Source organism: Diplotaxodon limnothrissa, linkage group LG14 (assembly GCF_057381915.1).
Source record: "Diplotaxodon limnothrissa isolate DT_005_m linkage group LG14, D_limnothrissa_male_GT1.1, whole genome shotgun sequence".
Classification (NCBI taxonomy): domain Eukaryota; kingdom Metazoa; phylum Chordata; class Actinopteri; order Cichliformes; family Cichlidae; genus Diplotaxodon; species Diplotaxodon limnothrissa.
Window position 1 is genome coordinate 24,987,599 of NC_140609.1, and position 17,342 is coordinate 25,004,940.

Consider the following 17,342-nt stretch of genomic DNA (forward strand, 5'->3'; position numbering starts at 1 on the left):
AACTCATTCACTGCCATTGACGTCTATAGCCGTCAATTGCAGTGAATGAGTCAATGGGTTTAACTCATTCACTGCCAATGGCTGGCAGTGAATGAGTTAACAAACGGGGAAAAAAATCGGTAAATTTCTCGATATCTTTGCATGCACGGTAATATTAATTAGCAGATAATTTTTTCACTCTGGGTTTTGCTACCAGTCTATGTGCTTCACTGCTGTAACACCTCTGCTGCGACACTGGTGGATATTGTTCTTTCGATAATATTCCGACTTACTCAAGACCCACTGTCACAGCCATGTCGATATCAGCACAGGTGGATGTATTTCAGTGTGGACAATGTACAGTGACATCTGTGGATAAGTAACACCTTAACACCATGTTAACTGAAGGAAAAGGTACATTTAAACATATATTATATGGTTTGATAATTGTGTTTTCAAATTGAAGTTATTTAAAAAATAAACTCATTAAATATTCTTTACAAAACAAACAAACAGAATCAAGTTTTAAGAGAAAAGGAATCTTTTATTTTCTATACATGTGCCTCATGTCAGAGCTGCTCAGGGAATATTTACACCATTGGAGGTTTTTCCCTTAATTCCTGAACTTCCTTATGCAAGGCTGTTAAATGCAAAGAGGAATAATCCATAAGTGAAATAGGATAAATAAGTATTAAACCAACATGGCTTAGTTTCTTCTGTCACTTTCACCTTTGCGCTCTTCTCGGTTGCATTCAGAAACAAGGATGTGGGGATTCAAACTCTCCACCAGATCCAGAGAAGCTTCACAGTTCAACCTAATAATTTTTTCCAGTTACACAAATGGTTCAAGATATCACTTCTTCTCTATGACGTGTGGCTCCAACAGTTTCTTCATGTGCAGCTCCTCCACCAGCTTATCCACACAGACCTTAAACAGAGGTTCAGGTTCCTGAAGGACAAGAATATAAAGACAACTAAACATGTTGGTCTCATGTGTAGGCCTTTCTTTTAATTTATTACTGCAACATAGATGAATAACTTAAAAATGTCAAAAAATGCTTCAAATGTAGCTTAAGAGAGATTTATCAAAAGATGTATCTCATGACCTTTAAATGTTACAGCTCATTTTAATATAAAACAAAGAATAACATTGTCAGCTTTCATCTCACATGGTCCTGGAAGCAACACTGTGGTTTTAATAGGAAAAACTAAGGGTTCAAATCCATCAGTAAAGAGGCCTGTGGATAAATAGGAAACAGTCTTCCTCCTGCAGGGTTTCCCTTTTCTCACAACCTTTTTCTGTAAAAGGTTCCCCCCCTTCGCTTCCCCCCCTTCCTGACACCATGACACCCCCCTCCTCCAATCCCTCTCTCAGCAGCAAGACATCTCCCCCCCTCCCCTCCTCCCAAACATCTCCCAGTGTCACAGTGGATCAGGTCAGGAGGCAACTGAGGAAGCTTCGCCCCAGAAAGGCAGCAGGCCCAGACAAGGTGTGTCCTAGGATGCTAAAGGCGTGTGCTGCTGAACTTGGGGAGCCGCTACAACGAGTCTTCAACCTCAGTCTGCGACTGGGGAGAGTGCCCACCCTATGGAAGACATCCTGCATCGTCCCGGTCCCCAAAAAGAACCGGCCCAATGAGCTGAATGACTTCCGACCGGTGGCACTGACGTCACATCTTATGAAGACTCTAGAGCGGCTCTTCCTCAACTTCCTCCGACCACAGGTACAACATGCCCAGGACCCACTACAGTTTGCATACAAGGCGGGTGTCGGAGTGGAGGATGCCATCCTGTACCTCCTACACAGAGCCCACTCACACCTGGATGGGGGAAAAGGCACGGTCAGGATCCTGTTTCTTGACTTTTCCAGTGCCTTTAATACCATCCGGCCCTGTATGCTTCAGGAAAAACTGAACAGGATGGAGGTGGACCCCTGCCTGGTGGCTTGGATCTCCGACTACCTCACCGACAGACCACAGTACGTCAGGCTGAAGGACATCACGTCTGACACTGTGGTCAGCAGCACAGGAGCACCACAGGGAACTGTGCTGTCCCCTCTTCTCTTCACCCTGTACACCTCTGACTTCTGCTACAACTCTGAATTATGCCACATTCAGAAGTTTGCAGATGACACGGCCATCATGGGGTGTATCTGGGATGATCAGGAAGAGGAGTACAGAAGTCTGGTGAGGAACTTTGTCGCATGGAGTCACACAAACCACCTGCAACTCAACACCTCAAAGACTAAGGAACTGGTTGTGGACTTCGGGAGGTCCAGAGAAGGTCCACTGCCGGTTCAGATAGAGGGGGAGGAGGTGGAGGTGGTCAACAAGTACAAGTACCTCGGGCTGTGGGTGGACAATAAACTGGACTGGTCATGCAACACAGAGCACCTGTATAAAAAAGCCCAAAGCCGACTGTACTTCCTCAGGAGGCTGAGGTCTTTTAACATCTGCAGGAAGCTCCTGAGGATGTTTTACCAGTCGGTGGTTGCTGGAGTACTTTTCTATGCTGTGGTGTGCTGGGGGAGCAGCACAGCAAAGAGGGACTCATCCAGGCTGGAGAAACTGATCAGGAGGGCTAGCTCTGTGGTCGGCATGAAGCTGGACACTCTGGTGACAGTGGCAGAGAAAAGGACATTAAAGAAACTGATGGACATTATGAACAATGCTGGGCATCCTCTGCACACGGCCATAAACAATCAGAAGAGTCTGTTCAGTGACAGGTTGCTTCTCCCCAAGACAAGAACTAACAGACTTAAAAACTCCTTTGTCCCACACGCCATCAAACTGTTTAACTCCTCTCTGGAGGGGAGAGGGAGGGGAAACAGGAGGACAAAGGAGGGGGGAACAACTAAGCTGTAGTGCCTCTTCACCTCACTGTACAATACCTTGTGCAATACTTTTTGTAAATAGTCAACAGTGCAATAGACTCAATACTTGAAATGTGCAATTCACTTGTATTTTTATTTTTTATTCCTATTTATTCTATTTATCCCCTTTGTATATTTTATTTATATTTGTCTCTGTATTTATATATGTGTGTGTGTGTGTGTGTGTGTGTGTATATATATATATATATATATATATATATATATAACAATTCTGTAACTGTAACTTCGGTCGTTGCTGTGCTTTTTGGAAGTCGAATTTCCCAGAGGAACCCACCCGAGGGATTAATAAAGTTCTATCTTATCTTATCTTATCTCTTAATGTCACATACCGACACATAACTCACTCTAGACACACCAACTTAAAACTTAAATGACTCATTACTTTGTGCTCCAGCTGCCGCTGTTTCTCCACAGCCTCCTCCAGACTTAGACCAGCCCACTCTACCACTTCTTCTGGGATCTCAAACTGCTGCTCACAGAGAAAAAAGTGGGAGTATTATTTATTTATTTTTTCCTTTGATGACTTTACTCACCGGGTCCTATGTTGACTCAGACATATTGGACATACCTTGTATTTCTCGTAAACTTTTTCTCGTTTAATGGGGTCATTAGGGTAAAGCTCTGTGTTTTTGCGTGCTAAACGAAGCAGCATTGCCCTCTTCAGGTCCATCCCCAGTTTGGAGTTGAGGTCCTCCTTTGGTGTCTACAACCAGTCATTAGTTAGAGACACATGGAAAACACAATAAGAAAAAGTTCGTGTTGAACCGGAGTAGTTTTCTCTTACTTTGAGGATATAATAGTCGAAGCCGTAAGCAGCATCGATGAGGTCCAGAGTGCGAGCTGTGACTGGGATGGTGAACATGTGGTCAAGGATCTCGCTGTAAAGTTCTCTCTTGAACACTTGTGGTTTCCAAGTTTTCCTCAGACGAGTGGACATCTAAACAAAGACAGTTTAGACAACTTTTAAACTATTTCAAAACACACACACGAAAAAATACATTTGAGTAAGTAAAACGAGCACTTTTTAAATTTTCTCAGGTTAAATAATAAATATATCACATAATATCACATGAGGTGGTTCACCACAAGTATTCTCATTGGCAATAGTCAAATATATCACTGAAAATAATCAGCTGCTTCTCCAATGAGTCTGTCATTATCAAATGACCTGTAGCTCCACTCTATTAAACTACTACTGCAAGACAGCAGCAGTCAGAGTTCATCCCACAGCTCGTGGAGAAAAACAAACTCCTCACAGACTTGCTCTTAAAGAAGAAATAGTGGTTCTGATCAAGACAAAAGCCTCGTGTGACCTGAAAGAGGAGCTGGCACATAAATCTGTCTCGGTATGATTCAAATAAGGAATTATTATCGTCATTATTATTATCATTATTTGTAAGGAGATGTTTCCTCTTTTGGTTCAGGTGGCGTTCTACTACAGAACTATGGTGAAGAGGCGCCTCACCTATTTTTCACATCATCTCTCACCTGTCAAACAGAGATATATGTGCAGGTGGAGGAGGTGGTTTGTAGGCTCACACGGGCCTGTGAGCGATTTAGTGATTTCCTTTTGAGGCAGAATTTTGAACTTTTTTCAGTTGTTTACACTTTCCCCAACCTTGCTTGGATCTGCTGGTTGTTGTATTTGTGGTGCTCCAAACCCATGTTGCCAACAAGGAAGCTGCAGAGTGTCCTCTATTGGACAAACTACAAAACATCAGCACTCATAATATAGCTGAAGGACATTTCTCCCATCATCTTTACTTTTCTGACTTTCATTTATCAGCTGTTATAAATCCTGATACTGATCATGTAGAATTTTTCTCTCAGATTAATAGATATAAACGCTGAACTTTCACAGCCAATAATACAGCAGGTGATGTTCTTCTTTAGCAATACAGCGCTTTGCCATTTTTACTAAGCAGCAGTAAAGCTTTTCATTTTCACCCAATTCATATTTTCAAGATCACTTTACTTTTGTGAATGGTTCTCTGTAAAGACACAATGGCTTGATGCAAATCAAATGGAGCAAACTCAGGAATACAACTTCTAATGCTCTGTTCTTCAGAAGCTGCCCCCTGCTTTCATACAAGCATTTTATATAATATAATATTCTTATAGGAAATTATCAAAAGAGGAAATCAAAAGAACACAACAGCAGCACGAAAAAGACAAAAAAAAACCTATTCTTCTACAGACTAACTTTGTCATTGTTGGCATATCTGTAGCCCGATATCCAGCCCTCTCCTCCCCACAGGCCGTCCTGGGACTCTGGAGGGTAGTAGATTGGGACTGGGACATCCTGCACCCGTTCCTTCAGCCCCGTGTTGGGGTTGGCTCGGTACTGGACTCCTAGAGGCCTCCAGTGGACAGGTGTGGGTTCCTTCTGTTCAAGTGACTTGAGGTAGTGCTTCGGGAGACGAGCATAGATGCCCTGTTTCATTTTAAGGGCCTCCCACACTTTAGGGGAGTACTTCAGAAGAGGCATTTTTGCTTTTGACAGTCAAATCTGCAACACAGAGGGATGAAAGAACAAAACTTAGTGTTGCTTGTATTGACCAATCAAAAAAATCAGTGTTCCAGTGTTTGCAGGTGTTACAGCTTTAATACATACAGAAAATATTCTGGTGCAGAAATAAAAGAGGAAAAACTTCCTGATTTTTCTGTGACAGGTTGCATTCTTAAAACAATGAAGCGAGAACTGCGATGAAGACTCAGAAAGTATTTTTTTTCAGTTCCCAGAAATGCCTTATGTAATTACAAGCTGAACATTTTTCTGAATCGTTTATTTCTTTTGATAAATAACTACTGGGATACAGAAACAGAATAAGTTTGATGATATTAGCTGATCGTTAACCAATGCAGGCCAACAACACAGGTACACACCGGCTTATTTAATGAAACAAGCCCTCCATAAAGTGTCTGTACCAGCACCATTAAAAGGTCTCACCGCGTAATTAGAAAAAGCAACGTCGTCAAACAACAATGGAGATTTTAATCCACGTTTTCTCAACATCAAGCCAGCAAGGGCACCGTGAATCCTCCGCTACTGGCCGCAACTTCCGCGAAGAGCAAACAGCGTCACATATGATTGGCCGAGAGAAGACGTCACTCTGTCGCTTTTTCCGGGCAAACCGGATGTGCACCCACGGGCAGAAAATAAAAATGTACTTTAGACCAGAACAAACGAAAGACGCGTTCTTGTAAAATACTCAACATATATATAAACGTGTTATGTTTGTGTTTCTTTCATCTTTTTGCATCAAAAGCTTCCTTTAAGAATCTAAGCGCTGTGTTTTGTTCATTATTCGGTAGAAGTATTCTTAAAATCCTTCATTACTTATAAGCAGCATTACACTTAATAAATGTACAAGAAATCTGTTTTTTAAACCCTAACGTCAAGGTGTTTTTGTCTTTTAGTCAGTTAATCAGACTTCATTGCACACTTAGCGTGCAGATAAATAGAATGAATTACTGGAGGGAGAAGCTTAAAGAAGAAAAGAAATCCTTAAAGAGAACCTAAATCAGTAGTAGAAGAGATTCAACAAGAGACGATAATCTCTCCATAGCAGGGATTGTAGTTCATTGAACTCTGCAGGAAGTTTACTTAAAAAGAAATAAAAATATATAAACAATCTTTTTCTTTTTTTTTACATATATGTGTTTTAACAGTTGCAGATGTGTCTATCTGTCACAAGACGGAGTGGAGACGGTGTACAGGTAGGGCTTTGTTTGTGAAACCCTTCTGTTTAAAGTGCTCATGGTTTGGAGGACCATTACCATCTCCTGCATTGAAGAGTTCAGATATTATTTTGATACTGATATATAAGAGTCCGTAAACGTGAACTTTTATTTTGGAGAGCAATGACGAAGGTTGACAGGAAGTGGCACAATGCGTTTTTAAGTGTTTATACAACACAAATCATTAATCGCTCAATTAATCATCATTTCAAAACTGTTCTTCGCCGTTACGCCCGAAAGGTGGAATTGAACCACTCTGCCGCTAAGCAGCTACAGGTTTGAAGCCTGCACCCCGGACCACCGAGGCTCATCCGGGCACTTACTGACATCCTCTTCACGCGTATAAATACCCCATACCTTTAATACTCATCTGACTCACGGTGCTACATACAGTGACTGTTTTAAGCGTGCTTTAATCAAAGATAGGTCACAAAAACGACCGTCTACTGTAAGACAGATAATCTAATCTTTCTTGTGCGAATAAATCACTGAAGAAAAGACATGTAATCAAGTCTGCGCTGTTATGCAAAGCAGACGTGCTTTGATTGGCTGTCTGAAAATATAAAGGAGGAGACACACGGATTTCTCAAAGGTAAGCTGCATCATCACCGCTACAACAGAATCCAAACAGCCGACCGCTGATTATGGCTGTATTGCCTTTGGGTGTGTTGTGCTGAATAGAAATATTATTATATAGCATTCAAATTATAAATAAAAGACTAAAAATGAGAAATGCATAAAGCCTATTGATCAGATGATGTAAAGCGGTTTTAACAGCTGTAAACGGTTTCTAGAGGCATCTCAGGCACATCTCACACATAGCTGAACTCACCTCCTGCTCTTCTCTTCTTGCTTCATGGGACTTTGACTTAAACACAAGATATTTTTCAAGATCACAAAGATGTTTAGCAGGGATAAGAAGGACTCACATGGTTTACACTTACAGGAAATTTACCCATAAATGTTTGTTATTGTATTTTAGATTAACTCCAACTTTTCCACACAGTATCAAACTCGTGTAATGTTGCAAATATAGCATTTCACGATGAGTTATAGCTGTAGCCAAATTTTAATCGTAGAATGATATTTGGAGTGAACAATCTGGAGCAGTGAATCATTTTTATTACTTCTTACTCCTGTTTTTAAAAAAAACAGAACATATTAGAATGAAGATTTGTTTTATTGTACAACTTGGAAACACTAACAGAGTTTTCAGGCACAAGTATGGCGACATAGGGGATTACAAAAAAAATCGAAACCATTTTACTACACACTGCATAAAATTTCTTGGAGTAGCACCACAAAACTCGAGACTGATATTGAGCTTATTCGGGTCATTTTATTTCCTCACATTTCACCATCTTCCCCTCTCCGTCATGAAATGAATGTGATGATTAATTTCTTTCCTCCGTGGTTATTCTTTGGTTATTGTCAGAGAAAAGTGTTCTCAATGATCAAAGTCTGAGGCTCTTCCTTTGTTTCTCCACTCGGTGGCGCCAGGAGGCTCTGGATCGCCTCCTCTGGAGGAGAACAGCACATACTCCTGGCACAGGCCTTTCCGCAGGAAAGACTGCACGCCAGGGGAGGTGGTGGTGAGGGGTCCTCTCTGTGGATAACAGGAGAAGCTCCGTCCTCGCTGCCTAACGAGGTGGAATCAAACTCTGGTTGAACAGTGCAGCAGCTCACACCTGCACTTCGCAGCACTTTAGTGACTCCAGACATCATTTCAGCACACCTGCATACATGTGAAATGAACCTGCATCAATAAAATGTCGCATTTTGAATTTAGACAGATCATATTTATGATAGCCACTCAGCAGTGACAGTTAAAGTGAGACTGGTGGTCACATTTTGACCACCATGTTATTATTCTTTGACTCTATTAGAGTAACCTTGCATTATGCAAAGTTAGAAAAGGATCCTTATTTAACATAGAATGGAAATTGAATGCTAGAATAAAAACGTTTAGTTAGATATGTGCACAACAGCTCCTCTTTAAGTACATTCCCAACTAAATACTCAGTGCTGACTGTCAGAACACCACCGAAGAACAGAAACCTATTCGTCTCACCTGTGTGCTGGAAATCCCGTGTAGCAGTGCAGATGAACAGAGGCCACAATGAGGGATTCAGTTAACTGCCAGACGTGGAGGTCGTGCACAGCCTGCACTCCAGGCAAGCATGCAATCCTCCGCCCAAGATCAGTAACGCAAATATGTGGTGGTGTGGCCTGTTGTAGCAGCAGCCCATACCTGTACAACTACAGAGGGAAGCAAGAGTGAAAACAGAGGCCTGTACTACGAAACACACTTTGGAAGTGCCAGAAAGTGATTGGCAGCATTTGAAGTGTTGTCAGAGAATATGGAAAAGGGAAATAGCTGCAAACCTATAATATTATTATATATATCATATATAACCTTATTGTAAATCCTGTGGACTGCCCTCTATCAAAATATATATACATACATGTATATATATTCATACATATACATGGATATGGCACATAAAGAAAATGGATACAAATGTCAATAATAGACATTCAGTCAGACTTTTGCACAGAGAACCAGGATGGTCTAAAGTTTGTTTTTGTTTATTTGTGTTTGTTTTTTCACAAAAAAAGCACCTAAAGTGGAGTTTTTTCTGATGAAAAGCAGTAAAGAAAAATCAGTAAAAATGAAAATCAATAAAGACTCTTAGATACAAATGTAGTTTTTTTCCCCTGTTGGCTGCAACCAATTTTATTGTTCTATAAACCAGAATATCTGACTCTCAAACAGAGCAACTATTTGCGTCTGCTGACCTTATATCGAATTTATTAAGCCTACATTTGAATTATGTTTTTATATCTATTCCTGACTTGCTTGCAGACATTTAAACCACCAATTTAATGTGAAAAACTGTATTTTACACATTAATTTATTCAAATACTTGATTTTAATCCACCAGAATCTCTTGTCCATAACTGCATTATTTCCTTCCTGACTTCAAATTGGCTAAAACTTACTAATGCACTAAGTCTATACCTGTCTTACTTACCAAAGTGCTTAAAGCACAAGCATATTCTAACTGTACTTTTAATAATAAACTACTGTACACTGCTTTTCCTCTCACACACTCTCATAGTGTGGATTTACAGTTGTGTTGTTTTCAGTCCGCATTACGTGTTTAACCTCTTCATAGTTTTCCTGCAATATAATTTTATTTGTAAAATCAGTTGCTCTGCTGCCAGTTAACTAAGTAGATTATAGAAAGATACTCTGCTTGAGATGAACTCATCTGTCATGCCAGCTCTGTTCTAGGATGCCCTCTGGACCCAGTGGAGGTGGTGAGTGACAGGAGAATGGCGGCTAAGCTGTCATCCCTGTTGGACAACGTCTCCCACCCCATGCAGCAGACTGTGACAGCACTGAGCAGCTCCTTCAGTGGGAGACTGCGGCACCCACGGTGTGGGACGGAGAGATTTCGCAGGTCTTTCCTCCCCACTGCTGTCAGACTCCACAACAAAGACTTTAACTGAACAAACACACACATCCACACATGTGCAATAACACTAAGTGCAATAATCTTTTCTGGCATCGTTGTATTTTTACTCAGTTGTATATAGCATTCGTATTCTATTTTTATCTTATTGTATATTTTTATTCTGTTTTATTCTACTGTATATAGTATATTATTGTATTCTATTCTGTACAGCTGTGTACTGTATTTATTCTTATTGTATTCTAATTTTTGCGTCATAACTTTTGCACTGTCCACTTCCTGCTGTGACAAAACAAATTTCCCACGTGTGGGACTAATAAAGGTTATCTTATCTTATCTTATCTTATCTTATCTATTCTGGATGCAGACTAGAGGCCTGTCTCCAGACCTTTCAAATGATTACAACTTTAAGTGTGTAGTTTAGCATGACATAAACACACAGAGCGTGACCTGCGGTGCAGAGGTGGCAATCAGCGTAATGACAGCCAGCAGAGAGAGGCCAGGATCCAGGTAAACCAGGAGGCAGCAGGCACCAGAGCTGTCGATGACCTCCGGGAGGATCAGTAGCATCACCAGACTGTTGATCAGGCCCAGAAGAGACGTAAAAACTCCCTGAGTGACAAAGATCAATGACAGGAGTCTGATGGGCCAGCGGTTGGTTGGAACCGGATTCTCAGTATGAGGTAATGACTTGCAGACGTCAGAGGTTTTAGACGCATTTTGACTCTCTGAAATAAGAGAAAAGAGCAAAACACATGCTTTGAAACTGTTGTTTGGGCTAAAACACAGGAACCTGAACAGAAAAAAAGTGGACAGTCTACAGAGCTGAAGTGTTACCATGATGTCCCGTGCAGGTGTTGTGTTCAGGATTCTCTGTGAAATCACTCTGACCCTTACAAGCCTTCGAATCTTCAGCACTGCTCGCTACTTTAAATCCAGGCGGGTGAACTTCTGGCTGTTGTTGCTGACTTTGGGCGTCAGTGTCAGGGATGCTGGAGGTTACCGGATTGCAGAGGACGAGCGCCTTGCTGTGGAGCATATCGTGCATAGCAGACTCAACTTTTGATACACTCGTGTCTTCGAATTCCTCTTGGCCCATGGATTGCTCCTCAGCCAGGACTGTGGGAGTGGAACACAGGAATGAAAAGCAAACATGGACACCATTTGATCTTCCTTACAGCTGAATATACACTGCATAGCTACATTAGAGTACATAGCTAATAATCCATTCCCAACGTCTACATGCACTTGGCCTAATCTAGCCATTAAAAAAAAGCTTTCTACTCTTCTATAAATTGATAATTATTTTTGAAAATCAACTATTGTGGCAGCCTTACCAAGATGTTACAAATACAACTAATTCTAGCAACCAAGGGTGCACCAATATATCTCTTTATCTGCTGAAGTAAAGTGAAATGTGTTGTAATCTACTGTGTCATTTGTAAGCAGCCACATTTAGTGTGAATGGGAACTTAGCCATGTCCAACCCCTTATTTCTTCATCATTTTAAGCCAATACATGCTGGCTGTAGCTTTATGTTTATTATACCGTCTAATCATTTCATTCCTCTTGTGTGATTCTCATTCTAGAAGTCTACTGAAGTATCTTTGCATGATTCACAGATCAAAATAATCTTTATTCCTCTTATATTGAAACTTGGCAGCAGCTCAGTTCATCTTCTGCATGAAACAAGCTGTTTTAGCTCTTTAATGCTTTAATACCTTTAAATCAGCAGCAAGTGGGCAGGGCGTCTGTGCTTGCAGCAGAGTACAGATATTAATATGTATGTGAGTGTAAAATATATAAGAAAAGAATATAAGAAAAAACAAGAGTGACTAAAAAAACAGATCTCAGGTCTGCGGTTTGAAGCTGTAAATCTGCAGGATTGGATCAATGCTTACCATCCCTGATGGTACAATGAGCCGAAGAGTTGTGTGCAGGTAAATAAATTAGCCCTTTACCTTCTTTCATTATTTTTTTGTGTGTTACCTTTTTGGTTAACTAGTAGGTGAGATCCAGTCTCTTCCTCGCCCACCCCGGTCTTCTTATGTCGCAGAAGATCACAGCTCAGCCCGAACACAAGCATCTTATAGAGCGTGCTGACTACTCCAACCACCACAAGCAGCTGGGGTTGATGCACTGGGTGTGGCTTCAGGAAAAAGTGGATAATTTCCATGGAGTATGAAATACATAAGGAGACCAGTAGGAGGGTAGAAATGAAAACCCTCACAACCTGAACCCTGCTGTTGTGGTAAGACAGACCGCAGTTTAGAGCTGCAGGGGAAATCTTTGGGGAGAAGGGCTGATGAGGGTTGACCACTGATGGTGTCTCATGGTTAGGCTGAGCAGTGACTGTCTGGCTACCAGCTGGAGGTTCAATGGAGGAAGCATGTGGAGAAGTAGAGGGCTCCAAAGCGGAGAGCGATGTTTTAATTGTGCTTGCAGTCTGAGGAAGAGGAAGAGCCAGGTGCATGAGGATGAAGAGCGTGTGGAAACCATCCACCAGGGTGATGAGAGACTTACACAGCTGACTGATGGCGATCTCGCACATCAGCAGCAGAATGGTCACTCCCAGCATGGACCAGTGTAACACCCGCATTCCTGCAATTAAGAGTACAGAAACATTCAAAACACTCAGAATCTGAGACCCCACTGTTTGCACTGAGGTCTAACATGAAGGGCGACAGTCACATAACACATGAACAGGTGACTATAACCACATGTTCTGGCATAATAATAAATAATAAGTGATGACCATTTATAGCTCAATCTAAGTGGAGATGTTTGTTGAAAAAACAGCATGTTAGCACTAACACCTGATACCAGCTACCAAGCACGGTGGTGGGAGTGTAAGGATTTGGATTTGTTTTGCAGCCACAGGGCCTGTGCACCTTGCAGCCATGCAACATGAACTCTTCTGTATGCAAAAATATCTTACAGTCAAATCTGAGGCCATCTGTCCGACAGCTAAAGCTCGGCTGAAATGGGATCATGCAACGGGACAGTGATCCTAAGCTAAGCAGGAAATCTACAACAGAATGCCAAAAGAGCCAAGGTGTTGTAATGACCAGGTCAAAGTCAGAACCTCATCTGACTGAAAGGCTGTGGTAAGACTTTCAAGGGAGCCCACAAATCTCAGCGAACTGAAGCAAATAATGTGAGAGGATAAAGTCACAGGGATGAGATGTATGTACTTTCTCACAGGCCTAGATAGTCTTTTGAAAAACTTATTTCTTAACAACATGTATGCAAACCATTTATGCATCCAATGGTTGAATGTGTTATTATTTTAAAGTCAAGAAAAAAAGGAGTGAGAGAGTGAAATTCATAAAAAAAATAATAACTTCAATAACTATTGAAATCCATCCATTCACTGATTTTCTCAGCTGCTGATCCAGTTGAGGGCCATGGGAGAGCTGGAGCATATTTTTCAGCTATCATAGAGCAACAGGCAGGTTACACCCTGGAGAGTTCATCATCCACCGCAGGAGCTACAAACGGGTCAAATGTTTCACAAAAATGAACATTTCAGAGTTAAGAGCTGAATTCTATCCCTGAAGTCAGATTAAGTTTTGTCCTTGCCTGAAGAAACAAACTCAAAGAGCTACACTTTGTGTTGTGATGTTGCAAAAGCATCTGTTACACTCAAGGTCAGGATGTCAGCTGCATGAGCCCATACAATTCACACAATTCACCACATGCCTCTGTGCCGTCTGGTGCACTCATGACTTCTCAGCATACGCGCACTGATGATTGAATAAGTAGAACTCTTATACATGAAATGAAGCATTGCACCTTTTGAGGGCTTTTTGTTTGGTACTTTAAAAGTCATTTAAAGCCTTTTATTACTCTCGCGATTAAAATCTTGAGCTAAAGACGACTTTTTTTTTTTTATAATTGCAGCAGTCTTGGTTTCAGAGAAACAACTTTTCAAACAAGAACACGTTTCAATCATGAAACCTACGACCAACTTTCCACAGCATGTCATATATTCTTAAGTTCATTTACCCCAGAAAAGTGGATGTCCCTCAGCCGGCACTAAAAGGTAAGTTGGACTCCTGGATGTGATCCGTGCAGCTGAAGCTGAAAAGTGTCATTCATGGTGCTCACCATCTCTCACTCTCTCTGTCCCACCACACTCCTCCTCTGCTGTAATCACAGTCATGTGAGCAGGGGAGGGTGTGGGTGGGATCATCCCTCGTTGGTGGGAGAAAATACGTTGAAAATACGTTCACACGGCCCACCCACTCTTCAGATACCCTCCAAGCAGATCAAGTGAAGCTTATTTGCACTAATTAAACCCTGATTGTGTTGTCAGGATTATATAATGCCATCATGAGGTGAGACCTTCTCAGCTCTGCCTTAAACTATTTAGGATACTGGCATCCAGTCAATATTATAGCTCCATTACCAATGGACTTGCTGCCTTCAGCTGGCCTGTCTAATTATAGTGGGAATCAGGGTATAACACTCTATTATAATTTGGAATAAACTAAATACTAAACACTCTCTAAGCCCCCTACTGGTAATAAAATGTTCATTCAGATATTCATTCAAGTATTTGCAGTATATGTACTGATTATTTCATCGTCTATTTCTTGAAATATTTATCAAAGGAGGCAGAAATATCATATTTACTGGGATTCGCATATTCTTATATTTATTCTATATATTCATACATACGATCTACAGCACATTTGTGGGGAGAAACGTTCATGCTTCGATGTCAAATCTAAGCTCATGTGAGGCTGTATGTTTGCCAGCTCAGTTTGTCAATGGGCCAAAATTTGATGAGTGAATTCCTAATGCTTTGTTCCACAGGCAGAAGGGTCAACAAAAAGTCAATGTTCAGATCACACATAAGAGTTTTCTCCATAAGAAGGCGAGTACTTTAGTGTATTTGCAGTAATTTAAGTTTAATCAAGAATCGTTTTAAAATCTTTCCTTTTTAAAAAAAAAAATTCCTTAGCCCCTGTGAGCTCGGTGGATGTGCTGCACCCTCTCTGTCCCCCTCTCATGATCCTACTATGACGCTGCAGTCCCATCGGCCCCTGCTCCTTAGTGTCAGCGTGAGGGGGGTTGTTTCAGTCCACTGGACTGTGGATCAACAGGCCAGATAGGGGCTGACACCACAGATAAATCCCTACTGTTTCACCAGCATGCCAGCACATTCCTGAGGCACAGCTAAACCCAAGGAAAGACCCAGCGAGGAAGCATTTGATCACTTGTCGCTGTCCCGAAACAGAAAGAGGGAGCCATAAAGTTTGAAATATGGCCTGTTATACCAATTTCCCCCACCTCTGTTTTTTTTTTATTCTGGGACTGTGAATCAGTGAATCAAAGCTTAAAATCTTTACACTGACCCTGCAGCCCCTCTAGAGGTTTTATCTCTTCCAGCAATCTAAAAATAAAACTCTGACACATATTTGTATATAATTGCTTAAACATCAAAGAGTCATCAAGCAACCCCAAAGGACATGCCGTTCTTTAAAACACCTGTGCCTGTCTGGGTCTAAATGATTAATTATTCATTTCTGGTTGAGTTCATGTTAGTGGTGGGGAAACATGGTTAGGTTGTATTTTTTCTTCTTCACAGAGGGTTGGCATCCTACTTAAGAAAGGATAAGGCACCCTTGTTAACTATCTCACATTAACAGTTAATCGAGATCACATTAGTCATTTTAAATATGCTCAATAGCATTTCTGCACTCTGTGACTTTCTTTTGGCCCTCCTTCTCGGGCCTGTTGCCTGAGAAAATCCAAGGCTGTCCCATAAGTCTTTTGATTTTTCGAGATAGTTGTACATAACTAAATGTGATGGCTAAAAAGACAACAACAAAAAAAGCCACCTTTAGCCTATGTGCAGCAATTACATGCTCACTAAATAAAATAGTCTGGATGGCAACTAAAATGCTTCAGTTGGGAATGTTAAAGGAAATGTTTTAGTATTAGATCCAGTTCAGCTAGTTTTGGTTTAGCTTTAGCTCAAAGCTCACAACAAACTCCATAGATGCCAGCTAAAACAATAAGCTTGTTCAAACATACAGATTCAAGAATTAATACATTTCAGTGGTGAACTTGGTATAATTATCAGATCAAACTGCATCTTATTTATTGATGAAAAATAAATATTTAGGTATCATTGGTATCATAGCCAGTACAATATGTTGTTTTTAGAGGTGTTTAGGTGATATCTGAGAGTTCATTGGATATAATACAAATACTGTGCTAGTATAAACATATATCCATGAAAACTACATCCAGCTTTTTCTGAGGTGGTCTTGACCAAAGAAATTCCTCTCATCTGCCAACTTAGACTAAATAAACAAATCAAATCCTGGATGGATGCCAACAGGAGGAAACCAAAAACGGAGATGCACTCTTGAAATCACACTTCATTTTAATATTGATTAAGAGAACACTGAAAGAAAGGGGAGGCTCACTGATCTGGCCCACTTAATATTAAAGTGAGCCATATGAGGCCCTCGATGTAAAAAGAATTTGACAACAAGACTAAGCACAGTAAGAATCCAAATAACACAGATGAGCTCTGTGTGATAGACAAATTTTGATCAAAGAATTACATAAAGAATTTTAACATCACGACCCTACGATATATAGCTGACACTCAGAAAATTATTCATGCTTTTATTTCCTCTTAGTTCGATTTCGGTAAAGGCCTTGTATGTCAGAAAAAAAGTCATAGCTTCCAAGTGAGCAGCTGCTGTCTCAAGAATTTAGCTCTGTTTAATCCAGCGTCCCTGTGTGCACATGAAAAGCAATTTCCTTTGAATCGTTCTTCACTAGAAGAAAATCTGTGTCCAGTTAATATTTATTAAACCACATACCTGGTCCTGCTCCTTGCTGTGGGCAGTTATCAGCTTTTTCTACTTGAGGAAATTAAACGTCGGTGGAGAGATTCAAGAAAACTTCACACTGATGAACTTTTCAGCCATCTGCCCCGAGGTCCACAATCACATGCCTCGTACCAGCGTGGAGATAAACAAGCCTCAGGTGCTTTTCGAGCCATATGATAAGTCACAAAAGAAGAAAACGCAGGAGGCCAACAGAACATTAGGAATGTTTTATTTCAACGAGAATTTCCCCACGGATGCAACAAAACCAAAACTCTGTGCAGCAACAGTGTCACACAGTTTGTGTCCCGAGATGTAAGAGTCCAGACTGAGAAGAAAATCCTCCAAATCTACACCGAACGTGATTACACTACACTGACTGCAGGGCAGGTTTGG

At 41.0% G+C, this 17,342-nt stretch overlaps 2 protein-coding genes and 1 non-coding gene across 3 annotated transcripts; all 3 read right to left on the bottom strand.

Moving 5' to 3' along the window:
- Nucleotides 1–544: 544 nt before the first annotated feature.
- Nucleotides 545–5,931, bottom strand: mrpl28 (mitochondrial ribosomal protein L28). Its single transcript, XM_085370048.1, has 6 exons — nt 5,823–5,931; nt 5,076–5,381; nt 3,657–3,809; nt 3,441–3,575; nt 3,255–3,341; nt 545–928 (listed from the first exon to the last, which is right to left on the bottom strand). The coding sequence occupies exons 2-6, from the start codon at nt 5,358–5,360 to the stop codon at nt 833–835; spliced, it is 756 nt and encodes a 251-aa protein (XP_085226174.1). The 5' UTR covers nt 5,361–5,381; nt 5,823–5,931; the 3' UTR covers nt 545–832.
- Nucleotides 5,932–6,843: 912 nt separating this feature from the next.
- On the bottom strand, nt 6,844–6,930 carry trnastop-uca (transfer RNA opal suppressor (anticodon UCA)). Its single transcript has one exon. It is a non-coding gene; the product is annotated as a tRNA-Sec (tRNA).
- Nucleotides 6,931–8,044: 1,114 nt separating this feature from the next.
- On the bottom strand, nt 8,045–12,691 carry LOC146618897 (uncharacterized). The gene is made up of 5 exons (XM_085370044.1): nt 12,082–12,691; nt 10,930–11,211; nt 10,543–10,820; nt 8,685–8,872; nt 8,045–8,348 (listed from the first exon to the last, which is right to left on the bottom strand). Exons 1-5 carry the CDS (start codon nt 12,689–12,691, stop codon nt 8,045–8,047), a joined length of 1,662 nt encoding a protein of 553 aa, XP_085226170.1.
- Between the last annotated feature and the right edge of the window lie 4,651 nt (nt 12,692–17,342).